Source organism: Tympanuchus pallidicinctus, unplaced genomic scaffold (assembly GCF_026119805.1).
Source record: "Tympanuchus pallidicinctus isolate F22 unplaced genomic scaffold, pur_lepc_1.0 scaffold22, whole genome shotgun sequence".
In the NCBI taxonomy this organism is placed as follows: domain Eukaryota; kingdom Metazoa; phylum Chordata; class Aves; order Galliformes; family Phasianidae; genus Tympanuchus; species Tympanuchus pallidicinctus.
Window position 1 is genome coordinate 27,114,764 of NW_026294739.1, and position 20,407 is coordinate 27,135,170.

At 37.5% G+C, this 20,407-nt stretch overlaps 1 protein-coding gene across 2 annotated transcripts in view; it reads right to left on the bottom strand.

Moving 5' to 3' along the window:
* CDH13 (cadherin 13) overlaps window positions 1–20,407 on the bottom strand; it is a 433,086-nt gene that overhangs the window by 330,068 nt on the left and 82,611 nt on the right. For both annotated transcript variants that reach the window (XM_052685882.1, XM_052685881.1), the window contains exon 2: window positions 14,522–14,633. In XM_052685882.1, coding sequence (XP_052541842.1) covers window positions 14,522–14,633 — 112 coding nt within the window. The remainder of the gene's footprint in view (window positions 1–14,521; window positions 14,634–20,407) is intronic.

The following is a 20,407-nucleotide window of genomic DNA, read 5'->3' on the forward strand; positions in this document are numbered from 1 at the left end:
AGGGATCTTGCTTATCTTCTTTTGCAGTTCTGCTCATTTTTACTCTGGAACAGCTTCTGGTCAATGAGACTTTGATACAACTTTTCAAAACTCAGTAGAACTTGACTTTCCAAAATGTTACCTCATGTTTGATCTCTTTGTTTTACGATTTCAAGAGGAGCACGGCTCAATATGGAGAAAGGAAAAAAAATTATAATGTACTTATCAAAACAGCAATACCCAACAAAAGCAAACATTATTTTCAGTCCATTTCTCCCAACTATTTAATAACTTGACTTTTGTATACCGGTATTGCACAGTTATATTAGGAAGACAGCTACAGCATAATGTGCTTTCTTCTAAAAGGTCATCATTGTATTAGAATTATTTGATGCATTGTGACCACAGCAGACATTTTTTAAGAGATAAGAGTGTATGTAGCATTTTTCTACGATTTATTGTCATCAAGAAAGTCTATTTAACTTTTGCTTTCAGAAGAAACATCTGCAAATGATTGGCATAACTCAAGGAACCTTTGCAGCTGCAACTTTCCAAAGAGCAGAGCAGAAAGCCATGTTTATCAAGATGTCTAAGTCGGATTAAGCAAGTACAAAAAAGAAAAAGGAACTGAGAAAAAAAATATATCTCCACAAGTACAAAACAGCTAATTATTGGAAGTAAATGTTTCATGATCTGCGTGTGACACCCAGAGCTGAATGGATCATTAGCTAAACTCCCCGTCAGCATTCCACATAATGTTTTCTTCATAAGCACTTGCAGAAGTTTGCCGGCAGTCTCATTGCCTTAACTGGAAGGGCTTACACGCAGCGTGCAATGAGCAACAACAAGGAGAAGCAGTGATTTTTCCAGGGTCTTATTGTCAGAATCACATGCACTTCCAACATATACTCAGGCCTGATTTGGGAGCTTGGTGGGTCAGGGATCACAGCACACGCAGCCCCCTGGTCTTCAAAGTAAGAGAACTTAATGGCACAAAAGCAGGCAGCTCAGTGCCAGCTGGCCGTGGTGCCACTGAGCAGTCCCAGGCACATTCATGTACCGCTGTAAGATGTAGCTGTAGAGCATTAAGGAGCAGCACAGACAAGGCGCTGTGAATCGTTGGCTCCCACTCGCACAGCGCACACACTGTGCTGCCTGAAGGCCACCCGTGAATTAGCTGACAGCCAAAGATCAGTACACAGAGAAACCAGCTAAGTACAAGCAAATCCAGGTGGAAAGCATCGCAAAGATCTTGAGAGAGCCCATAAAGGAATGGGATAGCAGGTGGTGACAACTCCAGGCAGCTCAGCTCTGACCCATGACTGTTTGGGCCAGTTTTAGCACCAGCGACTCACAGTCACTGTCTGAGCCCAAGAGTACCTTCAGCATCAGCTCTCTGCCTCTGTAGCAGCAGCCTTCAAGAATGCATTGAATTATTTTAATATTTAAAACATTTTATAAAATGCTATAAAGGCTGGAAAATGTACTAATCTCCATTAATCTCCAGCAGTGATCTACCAAGATTCTCAGTAACTGAAAACAGATGTAGGAGAATATTCCCTGCCCCAGAGGTCATATTACTTCTAGCAGCTAGGAGTATTTACCAGTTACAGAATGCTTCTATCTGTGGTGTAAATAGGATGCAATTTCAGTAATGGACCTCCTTTCTCCATTCCCCTCAGAGAGGCTGTTTTAAGGCAGGTTCTGCAGCTCATTTGATTTTAAAAGAGGGAAGCACTATTTGCCGAAGCCTTCTGCTCAGCTCTGTTTGTTTGCTGGTTCCTGGGCTGTAGGTGGGCTCTGCCTGAAGCCCCTGTGCTGGGGGAGGTGGATGGGTGGCAGGGACCTGCACTTCGCTGCTGCGCTCATTTCCAAAGACTGAAATAAACATAAAAGAAGTGCAGCTCACTGAAGGTGTTTCAGCACATGAAATGAGTTCAAAAGGCTCCCGGAGGTATGGTCTTCCTGAGCTGAGAAACTACAGCACTAAAGGAGAACTATTAATTAAATATATCGTAATAGTATCTGTTGGAAGAGACTGAACGGGATCCTGGCTGCTCCTGAATCTCAAAATGAAGCCACAAATGGGAACCAGTTAAGGAGCAACAAATGCTGAAATTTCTTTCTCTGGAAAAACGGAATTATGTTTCATTATCATAGATACAAAACATAGAGCATACATTAATAAAGAACTTTCCAGTAAGCTTTAAGCAACAGTGGCAGTAGCATGCCTCCCAGAGAACACATTTAATCCAGAATCAAATCAAGCAAGCTGATAAAACGTGCTAACTTTGGTCCTGAAAACCACACTGTCCTCCTCACTGAACTAAATGTTCACAAGCATCATTACAATGGTAATTATTGCATTAGACACTGCACTGCCATGTAAGCTACCATCGCCTTGTGACACAGCCGACACATGGCTGCATCATGCTCTTGTGACACTGAATATTAACTACTGAGATGACCAGTTTGATTACTAGGCATCCCAAACTGTCTTCAGATGCTCTGTTTCCAGGGTGCTATATAACTAGACCAACATTTTTTCATATGCTTCAGGCCAGAAGAGGAGAGAACCAGGCAGAAGTTCAGCTCTACGTGAAGCAGAATGCAGCAATGTGTTTTCAAATCACAGAACACCATTAAAGGAATTAAATACATTAAATGTGAAATGAGTAAATAAATCCCAAGAAATGGAATTAAGATGAGCATTAATCAGAAGGTTGTTGAGCACGGCATGTGCATGGACCAGTTCATAGGAACCTTACTAATTGCCTTTCAAAAGCCACTTTATCCTATTAAGATTATCCTCAGGAGGCTCAAGACGTTGAGAGCGGGGGAAGGACTGGAAAACCTGGCCACATTTATCATGTGAAACAAACAGAAATTGACTTGTATTTATCTTATGAAACAAAACCTCTTATCTCTCTCTCCTGATATTTAATCCTTATTTTTTCCTAGCAATATAAATAACAAGACACACCAATTAAGCTGAGGGTAACCTTCTAAGCAACAAGGAATAAATACCACAACACCAACTTCACGTGTAATTTCTCTTGTGCACAAGGATCAGTGCAGATTACATGACAGTTTTAAACTTACTGCCATGACCAAGCAAGGTATAAATTATGACAGGTCCACACGGATTACAGATGATTTGAAACAAATCAAAGACATTAACTTTAATAAGGTGCTTTGTCTCTCTTAAATGTCACTCTTACTTTCTGTAAGAGCAGCCACTAAAAATCAATGATCGGAGACCTCTGCTTGCAGCAGAGCTGTTAACCTCTGGAACTTCAGCCAAAAGAGCCCATGCAGCATGGCCACAAACCCACCTTGCAGATTCCTCCTCTGCAATGCACAGCACCTGCAGTAACTCCACATTCCTCCAAAAGCAGTGCCTCAGATTAAGTCTGACAGTGACAAAGATGAATGACATACTCAGCATGTTGTTTTGTTTTGTTTTTTTTGCTGGTTTTGTGCTTCTTTTTTTTTTTTCTCTTAAGCATTTTATCTTTTCATAAGGAAAGTCAACATAGTTTTCAATTAAAAATATTTTATAGTTTCAAATTACTGTCTCCCTAAAAGCTGTAGTCAGAGAATGCAAGTTCCTCATGTAATGCTGCAGGACTGTAAGCATAGCAGGGCTAAAATAAACCCACAAAAGAGACTGAAAATTGAATCAAAATGCTTATTACACTTTCAATAACAAGGCAATAGCTCAATCTGAGTCTCAGCCAGCTCTCAGTAAAGTCAGTGACAGTTGTTTCATTGAAATGAAACGATGTGTGATTAGGTCCTCACAGAATTATATGTAATGGTATATTCAAAACTGTAAAGAGTTTCAGGATGGCATCTACAAGCCTATTTTCCTTCTGGATTTCTGCAGTGAAGCTACTGTGAAAAGGAGAATCAATACATAATTCAATATAGTGGAAAGATTATTATAAAGCATTATTAATATCGCTCAAAGATTTTGGATAATAAGAAAGAAACCCCTCATTGCTTCAGACGTGCCTACTGACTTGCACCAAGCACATGAACGCTGTTTCAGATTAAAAAAAAAGACTGTTCCAGATTTCAGGATGGAATCTCTAATGCAGTATGAGCACTAACAGCACTATTTGACAGAGGGGTCAGGGGAAGAAGGTCTTAAAACTCCTCAAGATAAATTTTCCTTTAAAATTTAATTTTTCATGATGCTTTCCAATGCAAAGCAAAGAAGTATTTTTTTACCTAGTCTGACAGTTTTGCTTACAGACTTGCACTGTTACTGATAATATCCACTGCAACTCTTGATCTTCCCATGAGGTTTGCAGAAATATCTAAGTGCTAACTCACACCTTAACACTTCTCTGTCAAAGTTAATCTGAAATTGATTCTACTTTCCACAGAGTAAAACAAAACTGCATGCAGTCAGCTACAAATGGCACTGAAAGCAGCGCTCAGCACTTTTTGTAATTCCTGCAAGATTTCATGAGTATACCATAGGAGCTTTCTACTAAACCATTGAATGCTTCAGATCAAAATACAGCCAAATATATTTCTATCTTTGGAAAATATATATATATTTTTCAGATCCTGTAATTTTTCTACTTAGATTTCTTTTAACACAAATTTGGAAGAGAAGAACACAGAACAGTGTATTTGCATTCATTACCAAAAATTAGAATTAAGCAGAGTTCAATTTTGACTGTAGAAGATCTGGCAAATGTCATTTCTAGTTTCAGCTTGGTAGAAAAGGAACTCTAAATTCAGTTTAATTAATTAGAAACAAATGTGTTTCTGAGATTCAGGAAGTTTTCTTTACAGATTACTTCTTTGTCCTACTACTACGATTAGAAAATGATTTGTTTAGTACAAAAAATATAAGAGAGAACCTACAAAAAAATCCCAAGTGAAGTGATATACTTGATAAAAGAAAATGTTTTGTGACATTTTAAATAACACCCACATTACCTTATTACATCTATCTCACTACACAACACACTAGTCAGGGAAAAGGAGCTCACAACCACATCTGGTGACCTACCAGAATGGCATGTCATTATTGGAAGCCAAAGTAACCCTTTGATAAATATGCATCAACTAATCAATATCTCAACAGCATGGTATCACCAGGCAAACTTTAGTTATACGACATTACGCTGGATAACTGTTTATAGTAAGTTTCTAGGGAAGATATTTCCATTCTTGTCTCATATGAAGTCTCTGAAGTGCAGCTGAGGAAGCACACACTTACAAAACTCCCTGATATCGTGGAAATTGACCATTATCACTTTGCGTGGAAGTCACCATGTGAAATACCAACCATTCATTTGTCTTGCTGTCTTGCAAGATGGTAGGCCTACAGATCCTCCTTTGCTTCTCTGACTAAAACTGCTTTTAACACAATATGCCAGGTGGCTTTCCTATGATCTATTAATGAACAAACAGCAGATGATGCACAATGGAAGGGATGCTCAGAATCTTTCAAGGGCATCCTTGTTGCTTTTCTCATTTCACAGCAAAACCAGTTGTTAATTTCTCCACAAAATTCCTATTGTCATTTGTCACTAATAATGATCACTGTAGGGCATTCCAGTGAGGAAATGCAGTCTTGTTGTCTGTGGAAATCAATTTACTGACACCATTAGAGCCATGCAAATAATTTATTTTTGATTCAGCTGCCAAGCAGGAGGTATTGAGGGAGTGTTCCACCAGAACTGAACTCAAAAGAAAAATCATTTTTCTTGCCAAAAAGAAAAAGGAAGAAGAAAGGAAAGAGAAAAGGAAACAAGAAAGGAAAAGAAAGGAAAAATAAGGAAGAAGAGTTCTGGAACTATGAAACTACAAGGTGAAAGAGTGGCTGATATTCTCCATGCACCCAGTAGCTCCACTGTTCACCAGGATCTGGATAGGCTCAGTTCAGCTGCTCCCCTTATCCAAAGATACTGGAGCATGCTTTCACAAGACTCTCCGAACTAGCAATCTACATCAGCCCATTTTGTTCAAATCATCTCAGTTCTATCTAGTTAATCATTGTAGGAAAAAAAAAATCCAAAATCACAGCAATGATACTCTAGTATGTGGCTGGAAAATCTGAGAAAATCCAAAGGTGATTTTTCTTTCCTTGCTGAAACTGATGTTTAAATATTTCCACTGTTTGAAATCATTACACATGAATATTCTCCTGCACACAAGCAGGTTCCAGTCCCCCAAATACTTATTAAAATATCTATTAAAATACTAATTTTAAAATCACTAACGCTTCTCATGGTTTTAATATTTTCTTTCTAAAAAGCATTAAAAAAGCATAAGCACTCAGGTAAGCAAGGACTGAAACAGCAGCCTTCCCTCATGTGGCAAGCTATCATGCCATGGAGTCAATCTTTCGTTTAATCCACACACAATTAATCCATTTAAAGTATAACAGTCTCAACAGAAGGGTAAAGCAGGGCATATATGCTAGGAGGTTTCATTCTCCTGGTTCTGTGGCACATATCAATCCTAATAAAAGCTCTGCTCCTCAGGAAATACTAGATGAGTACTTTGCTCAGTTACCGAAATTCAGTACCACTCGTAGATGGAAAGAATACAAGCCTTACCAGTTTCATGCATAAAAACCAAGCTTCAGCAAGAACAGTACCCTTCTGTGGAAACTGGATTTCTTGTTGTAGATATGGTTTTCATCATAAGTCTCCAAGTCATTTGCTTCAGCACAGAAAACACACACTAGGAAACATGTGTGCCTTCACTTTTGCATGGCTGCCCAGGTAACTGTCACCTTACAGTTCTTCTGGAAGGACAAACCTTTTTGTAAGCAAAATCTTCTGCTGAACTTAAGGGAATTTAGGTATATCATTACTCCAAAATAAATCTCTCTAGAGCACATGGGGAGTTTGCTGAAATACCTTGCTATTGAGGATCTAAAGCATAGCTATGGCACCAGTAAGAGTTAAGTCAAGTGTGTCCAGCACTTGTTCAATTACAAGTAATTTCATTTCAATTAATTATCAGTGCTAACTGTAGTTAGTATCATACAATTCTGGGAAATGATGCTGACGTATAAAAACAGTAGTAAGTAGTCAATGACTAATATTTCCAGAAGCATTAAGATTAATAGATTTATTATGCAAGCGTTAAAGCTTCTATATTTCAGTTCTTCTAACTGTATTGGAGAAGCTATTAAGGACAGAACGTCTCAAGGAATAAATATGTCAGAAGTAATAATCTCATTTTTAATAAAGTTTCTTATTTTGATTTACAACTGACAGAAGCTGTTATTCTATCCTACCATAAAGCCTCTGCCTACCTGCATAGGATTTCAGATACTTCTCAAAAGAAACACAAATCTTACAGAACATTTGGAGCACTGCATTTTCTCATTAATCACAGGAGAGAACATGCTGGCTCCATTGTTAATGATAATAGTAGAGAATTTCCCATGAAACAAAACTGATTTTCAAGAATTAGAAGTAGTAAGCTCTTTGGTTGTGTAACACACTCTAGCTCCCAGACTACTGCTTTCTTTTCTTTTTATCAAAATATTGTAAAATAGTTATTTCCTCTTTTCTTCTGACTACAAAACACTTAACTTGATTCTCCATAAAGAAGAAGCAGACTGTCAAGCAGACAGCAAAAGTAAAGGTGTCAAAGGCAGGGAAAGCAAATAATATTTTAGGTCACATAAAAGCAAGTTCTAATCTTGGCACTGAAGCATCTTCAGTTGTTTATAATTGAAAAAAAAAACCTAAAAAAAACCCTACTAATTTCAAGTATTCTTATATTTACAGTTTCAATTCAATTTCAGCAAAAGAAATTGAACAACGCTTTGAATACTATTAAAGACAACGGGAGACAGAAAACATTCCTGAGCATGCCAAAGCTATAAAATATGGTGAGCTGCCACACCACAACTCATGGGCTATTTCATCCTGAATTAACCTGAAATACATGCATATTAATGACTATTTATGGTGCTGTATACACTTGGACTTTTTTTGTGGAGGCCAGTACTGAGTTACCCCTTATATGATGTATAAAAGATGCTTCATTCTGAGCCTGGCTGCAGGACTGCCATCCCAAGGTATGGCAAAATTACAAATACACTTTTTGGCCAACTATGCAGCATTTTCTTATGAAGATCAGAAGTAGCATGCAAGGAAGCAAACAAACCAACACTGCATTGCTGTCCACATGAGTGCATTCTAATGGTTTTTTTTCTTTACAGTTCTTTGATTTCTGCCTCCCACTGTATTTATTCTTTAAAGTTGAAGCTATATTTTTGCCTAGGTTGGTGTTAATGTTTTATCGAGGTCAAATTATAGTGGTCTCCCTACTGTTTTATTGTAGGAGTTGAGAGCTGGCACTGTAATTAAAATTCCAGCTAAATAAAGCCTGCAGGAGTCCTACATGTAAACCAAGCAATTTTTCTTGCAAACCAGCACACATTTTCTGTTGCCTCTACTTCACCGCCACACAAAAGTAAAATGAAATCCATGTGCCTGAACATGAGAAGCATTGCCTACAAGCAGAAAATGAATAAATTCTAGTTAGAGAATGTAACAAAAACAAAAACAACGCATCCAGTTTTTAAAAATCTCTGCAGTATTTTGGCAAAAATTGCAAGACAGGACAACTTCTGTACATAAAACTCAGATGCTGCTGGAAGGTCCACGCCACAGCTGATGAAATGTAAGAATGAATTGCAATTTGCTCTTCAGTAAACCTGAACTCATGGTAACAGAATGGTCCCATGCATCAATTACAGCAGCAATTGTTTCAGTCCAACATGCCTTTAGTTTCAGAACTTGCTTGTACCAAAGATGTACGGATGCTCACCTCAAATTTAGTGCAGGATTTTTCTTTTGCTATCCAGTACCTGTGAGCTGTTTCAGTATTGCTTCCTTTGTGCTGCTTTCTTTAAAAGCTCCTCAGTTCTGCTTCAGTTCTCTCTGCAGCCTTGAGAGAGAGAACTTTCAGAGAGGAAATGATCCAAGCTAGTATGGACAGCAGCGTCCCGGATTGCTACAGGCATCATTTTTTAGGTCATTTCCCTGTTCTCCTGATTTTATTTCCACTTTAAAAAAGGATTCTTAAGATTGTTTGTTGAAGTTAATCCCTTTTGGTCAGACTTTCTTAAGCCAATTTCTTCTTTTAACACATTCCACCACTTTCCATCCTTGATATATTTCAAGAGGGGTTAAAAAATAACACAAACATTTGATTTAATATGCATTACAGAACATGGGATGAGCTTGCTTCACTATCTATATCTGCACTCGTATGCTCACTGAGACACGGTCAGTACAAGGCATACGAATGTGCTGAAGACATTCCAAAATGATCAGGGTTTTCAAAATCAATCCACAAAAAGCTACCTTCTCTATTCTAGAGAAAAAAGTTCAGATGGTTGAGCTGAACTGGGACAGAAGACAAAAATCAGAAACACTAGTCTCCAGCTAGAAAAAAAGGACTCAATCTAAAACATTTCTGAAAGACGTCATGAGTTTACTGCCAGCGTTACTTATTCTCAGAGAGAGACAGAGAGATCAGATGCCACAAGAAAGCTATGTGAAAAGGAAATGCATCCATTAAAGCAGACAGTAGGCAACTTGCGTAGACAGACTGCTCTGTTCAGGAAAGAGTGCTTTAAATAAGCAAAAGGAAAGGAAAACTATGAGTCGAAACATGAGTGTAACCATTTAAAAAGTTCTAATTTGATTTGATTCGGAGATAAATCCTAAAAGCCAAAAATTAACTGTGAACTACATCTGCAATTATTTTCAAGAATACTTGCGTGCTTGAAGATATCATTAACTTAGAAAAGATTCTATGTTTAAAGAAAGATTCAACCTCACTTACTTCCATTAATTCTTGCTAAATGTCCCCACCGAACTTTGAAGTGCAATAGAAATGGTTAGCTGTCTTTTGAATGGTGCTTTTCCAAGATCCTCAAATTAAAAGCTGTCAGAAATGCAATCTGTGACAATACAAAGCTACTCACTAACAGAGAGGCAGGAAGGTCTCAGCATGCAGAGATGTGTGCTACTTATGTTTGTCAAGTCCAAAGAGCCTCCTCATGATGGAGTGACGTGGAAAGGGCTGCAATACCAGACAACACCCTGCCCCTAACCCACATTCTCAGGAAGATCACCCTGTTACATTTTGTCACTTATGAGCAATTTTGCATCAGCCTCTCTGCTTGTTGAGTTTGTCCTATACCAAGAAGCCTACATTACCCTAAAAGATAAAGATTTCAGCCTTCTAACACGTTAATATAGGTGTTGGAAGAATGCATTGTTTTGGCCTCTTGGCCTGCATTGTTTTTCAATTAGGAAGGAATAGTTTAGTTAATCTGATTTTTGTTTTGGAAATGCTGACTGGAAATGAAGTGAAAAGTCTTCCATTAGAGCACCTGGGGACATTGTTAATACAGGTTTTGCACTGCACTGAGCAACAGACCCATCCTGCTAATAATGAGCAGTTGGTCACTGATTTGGACTATTAGAAGAACAGCTGGCATGCTTCAGTCAACCAAAGCCTACACATAATTTCAAAAAGAATTATCTGCAAACCATTATTGTTCCTGGAAAGTCTCCAGAAAAAAAAAATATTAATTTAATCTCAAGTGAAGTAATCTGCTACTTTTACCCTCCTAAACTCAGAATCTACAGGCTACATCTGATGCCTTTATCTGTGATTACCTAAAACCTGCTATATTCAGCATGAAGAGCCAAAATATTAAGGAGAATTTGGCATTTTACAGCATATTGGGTTAGTCTGCCACATTGGCTCTATGCAAGTTGCAGAAAATCTGAATCAGAAGAGATGAAAAATGTGGTAATTGTATGGATAAGAGTAAATAGAGAATAACACTGTCATATCAGTAGCATGAACGAGTTGCAAAAAGAGGCCATCTGTAAAGTCAAAGGGCATGGTAATCAGTGGGAATAGTGGATGTGATAAATCACAGATCTCACACAGCCCTCACCTACCTGTCTGAGAGCCAGCAGGAAATGTTGTGATGTGAGTGTGATCAGCACTATGATTTGTGTACACACCTGATGCTGTAACTTTGATCTTTCCACAAGCATTATTCTACTGAAGCAAAGAAAATCCTGAAGGCTTCAACCTTCCTTAACAGCAGAATTACCTTTAAGTATTAATGATAAGCAGACTAATAACTTTCACATCATATGAGTAAACCTAAAAGTTTCAATATGGTTGAGTAGGAAAGTCTTCTTTAAAATCTACAGAATGAAAAAAGCACCCAAATGCAAACAGACAAAGCTCTGATCTTGAAACAGTCCAAGCTCTGAAACATGCAATCTATCATGTAAGAGACAGAAGAGGTCAGCCATTAATTAACATCCAAATTAAAGCTTTTCAAGTAAGGGTCAAAGCTTCCTTTGTTTTGACATTTAGATCACTGACAGTGTATTCCCCAGCTTAGTATGCACAGCACACCACCTAACGCCTTTATGTTAATTGCCTCAATTTTTCAAGTGTACTATTTGATTTATTGTCAATTAAAAATACCCCCAAAAGCCAAGACTCATGTATGTTAAGTATAAACATGATTAATGCAATGCAATTACATTTCCACATTTGATGGGTCTGATTAGAAACTTTCTATCTACCTGGCATGATGGAGCACCGTCGCTACCAGTGACCTGTCAGTGTTGCCAAAGACAAGCTTGCTGATGAGAAAATGTGATGACCACAGATGGTTTTGATAGGTAAAACCTGCAGTTAAATTCTGTCAATTACTGCCTTATCAAGAAAGTAAGAATCTTTGCTATCTTCTCCACGTGATTACAGAAGGTGGTCATAAGTGTACACTACAGATCTACAAAGAAGAAAAATCTGGTGATGTCACTGCCTGCTAAAGCAGCAGTTATGTAGACAGATGTGATGGTATTTCCAGAGAGTGAAAATCCTCTCCTGTACAAATCCTCTCCAAGAATATCAAGGGAACACCTGGTTTTAAGAAAATTGCATTGGGGAAAGAACTGGGCAGACCACAAAGAGGTGAGCAATGCCTCATGTTGTGTGTGGCCGTAGAAGACACAAGGGATAATAACAGAAGGAGGTCTGATGTAGGAAAAAAAAAATCCATAGAAAATTCAACAAATGAAATTAAGAAAATTGAAGAGTGGATAAGGCTGGAGATTGCTGTTAAATGGGACACAATGATTAATCAATAAAAAGTAGTTTAGTCTTAGCACAATGAGATAAAAGATAACAAATTGCAACCTGATCTCAGTGAAATTAATAGGAAGGAGGGCAAGCATCACAAGCAGGCTGCTGTACTTGTTATGGTCAACTCGTATGTAAGTTTTGATAAGAAGCAGTACAAATGAGAATAAGAAAATTGTGTACCCTGCCTTGGAGTTTCTCTTCCAGTGAGGATAAAATAATTAACACCATCATATTTGTAAGTAGTGGATACATAAGAAAGACTCATAACCAATATTTAATTGCTAAGATGATGCTAGCCATGGAATGTACAATAGGTCCTTGTTTAAATTGAAAAATAAAAAGGAGAAAGACTTTTATAGCACTTCAGAAAAGAATTAAGAAGCTCCTTGCCTTATCAAGGACTACAAAAGCAATCCCTGCTATAGACCTGCTTTGCATATTCGGTCTATTAATTTACATAGCCCTGGTAAGCCTCACATTCCAATGCAACTGCTAAATTACACCACTCTTGGGTAATGAGTATAAAAAGATGCAAGAGCATGCAAAGTGTATTCAAACAGACAATTAAAAATATCAATTCTGTTGACAGCTAAAATGAAGAAACTGTGCAGAGGTTTAATGCTGCTGCATGAAGGACGTACTATTTACAAGTGATTGCATTAACTAGAATCATGCATTGACAGTCTGCCTTTGTTCAGCATTATGTATTAGGCCAATTTAGTGTCTGCTTATTAAAATAATTTAATTCCCAAGATAATTTCCAGGCATTTCTAGATCTCTTCCTGTTCCTCCTTCCTCTTTGCATTAATGATGGTGTCTTATGGACCATTTTCACACCAGTGCAGTTTACTGGGTCATCACAGAGCTCACCAGTCAACACCAGTTTAACCAACTTGTCCTTTACATGCTTGGCAAAGACAAGCACAAATTAGCAGATCTGGCCACGTGCTACACTCTCAAAGTTCAGAAGTACCCAAACAATATAACAAAAGCTATTTTTATTCAACTTAAACTAATTAGTATTGTCCTTCTTTGCATAGGCCTTCAGTGCTGCATGCTTATCAAATGCATGCCACAAACTTCTACTTTTACAGCAAAGGAATGCTTCAATCCAATCAAGGTGACTTTATAAATGACTGGAAACTGTCCTGTGAATCAAATTCAGAATTTAAAAGGAAGCAAAATTCTCAACAGAAACTGGAAGTTTGAAATCTGTGTTTTAAACTGAATAATCCCATACCTCTGAATAGCATTGTTTGTTAGTTTTTATTTTCTTTTTTATTATTATTATTTTTGGAAGTGCTATTTTAAAGCCTCTTTGCAAATATATTATACCTTCCTCCAAACAAGCATAACAGTGCACATATATCAGTATGTTGTGAAAATATCTGGAAGTAACTGAGATGAGAAATGCATGCATTTACTGAGTGACACTGCTTTGCATATTGTTTTACCAGACCATGCACTGCCACGTGGGATCCAGATACTGCATTTACATGCTAGCAGCCATGCTGCATATCTAGAAGTATTCATGGTTTAACAGCAAGCAACCAAGCATAACTAAGAAAGCATTAGTAAAATATGTCATGTGCTAACACCAACATGTTTGGAAGTTAGAAAATTGCATCATTTAGTAGTTATTTTCTTTTAATTATTTTTAAAAAATTCTTTCAAGATCACTGACCACTGAACAAGGTACTAAAAACTTCGAGTTTGTATTCCTGAAGTCTCAAAGCCACAGAAATAAATGAACAAACAGTTGCTTATTAAAACACATGAATAAGCTAACACCAGTACAGAGAATTAATTTTCCTTTAGTTAATACTCTGAGCATACAGCACCAGCATGGATTTTATCAAGTCACACTTGGTCTTTGGAAATATTACTGCATTTCTATGTGTACAGTGCATGTTACAGTTTGCTGTCTCTGATGATCACAAGCTTGATTCAGTCTCCTCTTGTAGAGGCTTGGACTTACCCTAGCTTTGAATTAAGCTTCTAAACCTGATTTGTAGAGCTGAATGAACAGTGAAGTGTTCATACACAAGCCCAAGCAATTTCCAATATTATGGGAAATACTATAAATATTTCAGAGGAAATTTACTTTTTCAGAAGTGGATGATTTAGAGTTTTGACAATATACATATTGTTCTAAATACATGTATATATGGTATTTTGCCATCTCTAATACATGAAGCGTCTAGAGACGTAGCACTACTGCAGGGAATGCAGGCAGAATCGTGGCAATATTCAACTCCTCTGTACAATAAAAAGCTTTCTGATAAATGGCAGGAGTGTTACGAACATATAAGCGATTCTGATTTCTGCAGAAGACTAATATATGAAAATAACATACGGTTCAGAATTGGCTGGTCCTCTGTGAATTCAAATGGCTGTTCAATATAAAAAACCTTTTGCTGGAATCCAGGGGTGCATTCTAAATCTTCTGCACACGCAAGCAACAGAACCTGAGGAAACAAAGGAAATTGACTTTGAATATCCACTCACTCATTCATCACGTAAGCTTCTGGGAATGATACTGGATTTGGGCTCAGTGCTCATTAAACAAAACATCAAGCTTCATGTTCTTAAAAAAAAAAATCTATCTCATCATAATTTGCTTTTCAAATCCTGCTGAACATATTTTAAGTTAAATTTTGCTTTTATGTATGTGTGGGTTGACATGGAGATCACAAAATATAGAAATAACTGTGAGGGCTAAGTTGTCGGTCCAGATGATGGATACAGGATATTATTGGTCTTTGTGAAGTCATAGGATGCTTTTAGGTTGCTTCTACCAACAGTTGAATCCAATTCAGTTCAAATATATGATTAAGTTAAGACTGAAATAACTGATAATTAGGGTCCATAAGCCTAGTTTTTAAAAGTCATTCGCCAAGTTACAGAAGAAATTATTTATTTAAGGGTGATATTTCACATCACAGAAATTTCCTTTAAAACAACGCCAGTAAAAGGAAAGAAAAGAAAAACCACCAACAACAAAACACCTTTTTTGCTACCAAATGCGAACTACTGATTTTTTCCTTTTTCACCTCTGAGCCACAGTTCAGTCATTTTCTCAGTAATCAAAAACTTATTTACACCAAGGGAAGACAAAATTAAGTCATCATAGTGGAGGTAGATCTGAAGGTTAAAGGTAAATACACTTTGTATCATTGTTAGTGTGCGGTCAGAGTTCTTTGTCACCACAGGAACACCTTCACAAAGGAGGGAGCTTAAAAGAAAAGTAAAATTTGTTGGAAATAGGTACAATGCCAGCTGCACTTGCTGAAGGTTTATGTTCTATCCCTGAGTACAGACAACAATCTGAAGCGCTATTTTTATTGGCAGCTTTTAAATAGAGCATGGAGGTAAGAATGTCTGAAGAAGAGGCGGCAGGAAAAAGCTGCTAAGTTAAGAGGTTAAAGAGAGAGGCAAAAGGAGGAAAGTTCAAGAGAGTGGGAAAACCCAAATCTTTATTTTTCAACTAACATAGCAGCATTTTCAAAAGTGCTTTCTGCTTCAGAATCTCCGAAGGCGGTTTTCAGAAAGGAGCATTAACCTGGTGATCACAGCACTCTGCTCTCATCAAAGGTGTTACGGTCAATCTGCTGCCTGCTGGACATTCAGACAGCACTCAGAGAAGAGGCACCCACACTAACCAAGGAGAAAACCATCAAGGCAAACGTGGTGGCCCTGGAAGATGTGAGTGTCAAACCCAAAGTGGCCTTGCACAAATGGGTCTGTTAAGACATGCCAAGCACGACAGCGTAAAAGTTTGCTAATAAAGCTCTTCTGCTGTAAAATGAGGACAGCTTTTCTACCAGACCACAGAGGTGAGTGTTGGAGGTTTTCTCCTTAGCCAGCTCTTAGGTAGCAAACTGCACAGTCCTTTATACCGAGCCAACAGCAGCATCTCACACATTCCTCGATTCTCTCGCTACATTAACATTTGGTAAACTTTTCCTAATCCTAGAAAGATGTCCTGCCAAGCTTTAACATCTGTTTTCCACTTTCCACCACTTGTGATCTACTTGCTAAATCACAGCGATGCATTTGCTGCTGTCCCCATTCACACAACTCACACTCACAAAATTTCATATCACCCCATTAATAAAAACCAGAGGCACCCAAAGGTACCCAACCTCATCTGCATTAGCTCTTACTGAATTCAGGTGCTGGATCATTTGTTTCACTTCACTGGCAGTTGCTGTACAAGCTTGGCTATAAGTGCTGCAGACTAAGAAACGGTGACAATCAAACTGGCGGTTTTCAGAAGCAGTAGATGGACACCTTTCCCCTTCCTCACTGGCCTGAGCTACATTTATCCCTTCAAGGGATTAACAAAGAAAGAACTGCAGTAATACATGAATGCAATACACCTGACTGTTATTCACTTCTGTACGCCCTTGTAACTGCTTCCATTCTTACAAAGGCCTAAAAAAGTACAGTGGCTAATCCCTCATTCAATTATTGAGAGTGAGATATTGATTTCATTGGAGACTCTGCAGAGGTTGAGTGTTGGACAGTGTCCCCTTTGGTCCTCCAGTACAAAGCATCTGTTAAACATCAACAGACATATACTCAGAGCCTGCCAATAAAATCGTGCACAAAACCTGATTACTGACCATCAAAAATAGCCTGGTGTGCATTTCAGTGGTCACGTGCACAGAGCTGTGAAAGTCAGACTTGCATTTTCTGCACACATTTGCACAGCACAGAGGTGCGTTTTTAAAGTACCTGTCTTTCTGACTCATGGTATTACCGGATGAATATGCACAAAAATGCAATCACAGCAGAAGGAAAATTCTCCCGATCTCAAGATGCTAGCAATAATTCAAGCAAAATTATTTAACAAGTCCACAGCAGAAAAATAGCCCAAGCAGAATAGGCTGAAATTTAACTACAAACATAACTCTTCTCCTAAGGGACTAACACAGCAGGAAAGAGGCAAATTATGTTGCCATCTCCCAGTTTCTGACATCTCAAAGTTGAAAATCTTGTCTTACAGGGCTATAAATGTAAAAGGCTGCTTTGGACATCATCTGTGACAGTGCTCTTAGAGAAGGGAATATGTCTATTTTATCTGATTTGTGACCAAATAAGTTGAAATCTGCTCAATCTGAATAGGTCATGAGTTAACTTCTATTAGCCTGGTACAGAAGCCTCACATAATACAGTTGTAGGAAATAGAAAATGACCTTTACTCCCTTTGAAATAATTACAAGACTGAGGCTTGGCCTTGCTGTGAGATGGAACATTTTATTCTACTTGTGCAACTCCAAGTACTTTCTACATCTCCACATGTCAGACAAGATTTGTCACCACACTGAGAGTTTTTAATTATCTTTTAGAAGCACAAGCATTTGTTTAATTTATTTTTCTCATGAAGAAATTCTCCCATTGACCTGAATGCCTATCACGTTAAAATAATTTCTTTTGAGCTCCTTCACTTACGGAGAAAAAGTCTTTAAAAATATCTTGGAAAAAAAACGAGACGAGAACAAATTTGTGTTGAAGACAAAGAAAACATTGTTCAAAGCAGAGCACATTCTGGATTTATTGCCCCATAGATTTCATATATTTTGAATACAATAGCAGTGCTTATGGGCTGACAGCAATCTGAAGAAAGACCTCAGCTAAACACACTGAAAATAATAGGCAAAGTGTCAAACACGTAGAATTCAGAGTACATAAACACTGATCACACATGTAGTTAAATATGAAGTGGGCAATTAGTACAGAAAGATCTTTAACCCACTGCTAAGAAAAAAAAAATCATATTTGAAATTATATTACAGCTGAGCAGCAGACAATTCACACAATAATACTGAGGGGTTAGAAGCCTGGGAAGCAAACCAAGCAGTTGTGATTCTCAGCCCTGAAGCTCCTCTATTCAACAACAGGCAGAATCAAAGTTTTTCATAACCTAATGCTTTTCAGAACAGCAGAGAGTAAAGACTCATTTTTAATATCCTCACAATTTGTCTTTCTGAATTTATTACCAGCCACTATAAGGAAATGTCACTAGTTCAGATAACTCCTGCAAAAGCCACTGGTCTAGAACTGTGCATCTGATAAGATATTGAGCCTAAGAAACACCTTTTTTTGTTGTTAATAAAACAGCAGGCATATGCTGCTGACCTTACCCACCTCAACATTTGCTCTAAAGCTGCTCCCAGCTTTGGTTGGAAAGCAGAAGAGCACTGCAGTTTTATACCACGCTACCATGGAAATGAATAAAGCCCTTGGTGTTAAAGTTGCAATGCTGTATCTGAAAACCAGGAGTTCCTTTACTTCCATAGTGACAGAATGTTGAACCCTACAGTGACCCTACAGAGAATTTCGAATTCTCTGTATACTTTACGACTTTCCTAGTTCCAATGTATGAAGGAACTCCATTCAGATTTGATCGGCCACATCCTCACTCTTGAAATGCATTTTCTCACCTTCTACTTTAAACACTCAAAATGCCCTTAGTCCTACTCATATGAGATCAAAACTCTCTATTACAAAAATGCAAGAACAAGCATACTAATTACATCTCACATATATTCTTATGGTGTTAAATTCATCCTTGTGTAAGGCTTTATTTAAATAGAGATTTGGCTGGTGTGGACACCTGTGAAAGCCATCTGCCCAGGCATGAGTTTTTCAAACAATAAATGCAAACAAGCCCCATTTCATAGTGCAGTGTTCTGTAAGATACATTCTACATTTCACTTCAGGAGAGTAAAGTTAAATGCAAAATAAATAAAAACAAACACCCATAAAAGAAGATTTAAAATAGAAATGACACCCAGTTTTAACAATACATGTAATCCAAAAGGTCAAAAAACATGACTCACTTCCTGAGAAATGAGAAATATTTATGGCTTTGGGAGGTGTTTATTTGGCAGAGAGCAGCATGGTGGAATTATTTTGACTCATTTACTCAATTGATTCAATTTTTGCTTCTGAGCTTTTCTTTGGAAGCACGAGAACTAGAAATTTGTTCTTTGCATATGAAAATCTGATATTTTCATAAAAAATGCAGCCATCCTAAAGCCATGAAGAAAAAGGGAAAAGTAATCGGAATAATGAGAACCACCAACACTGAATTAAATTGCACATGACATAATATTTTTATCATGCAAATTGAGAATTCTGAATCTCAAAACCTTTCTATCTTCAGGTGCTGCTATACTAGACTCAAAAAGAAATAAATGATGAGGAAGCCATCAGAAAAGAAAATCAAGTAATGAAAGGCGCACGTAGTCACCGTGATTTGCAGAGAGATGATGAAACCCCGCTTACTGAAGTCAGTAAGAGCTACTCATTGATTTCAGGATTTGACTCAAGATTTACATGAGGGAGCCATTTAAAGGAAATTAACAGAGGGAGACTTAAACAGAATAAAGAGAGCACTGCTTTAAGGTTCTCATTCCGCATTATGCAAACGCCAGTCAGCAGGTCCTGAGGCAATCATTTCATCCAATCACATACAGACTGAACATGAAGTTCTGTTTGTCTTCTGTATGCTTTTTAATTTCAATTAGCATAGAAAAAAAAAAACCAAATTACTCAAAGCCTAAATAATTTATCCTCTTATCTGTATAATTATCAAAGGTGCTAAACATTTTATGAAGGTATGATTAACTTTTTATCTCCAAAAGTGACTAAGTAAAATACATTGCTTTTTGACAATAGTTTGATATCTAGGGCACAATGGTTTGGTGATATTTTAATTCTTTTTTTTTTTTTTTCTTCCATTTTGGAGAGGAACTTTTCATTGTTTCAGGCTTTAACCTCTTCTTTTTAATCACTAAAGGAGTTCAGAAAAAGTATTCCCAATCTCTACAGTTGTACCTCTCCATCTGATAGTGAATTCAAGTCATTTTTGTAAGAAATGCTATTAAGATTTGGCACTAAGATTCTTCAAGGATGATAAATATCTTTTTAAAGGGCCTACATATCCATTTAATGCATAGCTCTGTCCTAAAAATGAAAGTCACAGTCAAAGTACTGAAGGGTGGGCTATGAAAATGCAAATTAGAATGGCTTTATTGGCTGAAATGAATTCAGTTCTCTTGTCACTAAGCAGTGTGACTGTGGTAGGCGTCCATTAACTGGAAACAAAATATGACGAACTCTTTTGTGAGACTATCTAGAACAGGAACTTTCTTTTTATGAGCACTTTCTTTGTGAATATATGTTTATTACGAGCATTTTATCACATATCCAATAAAAAGTGTGCATCTTC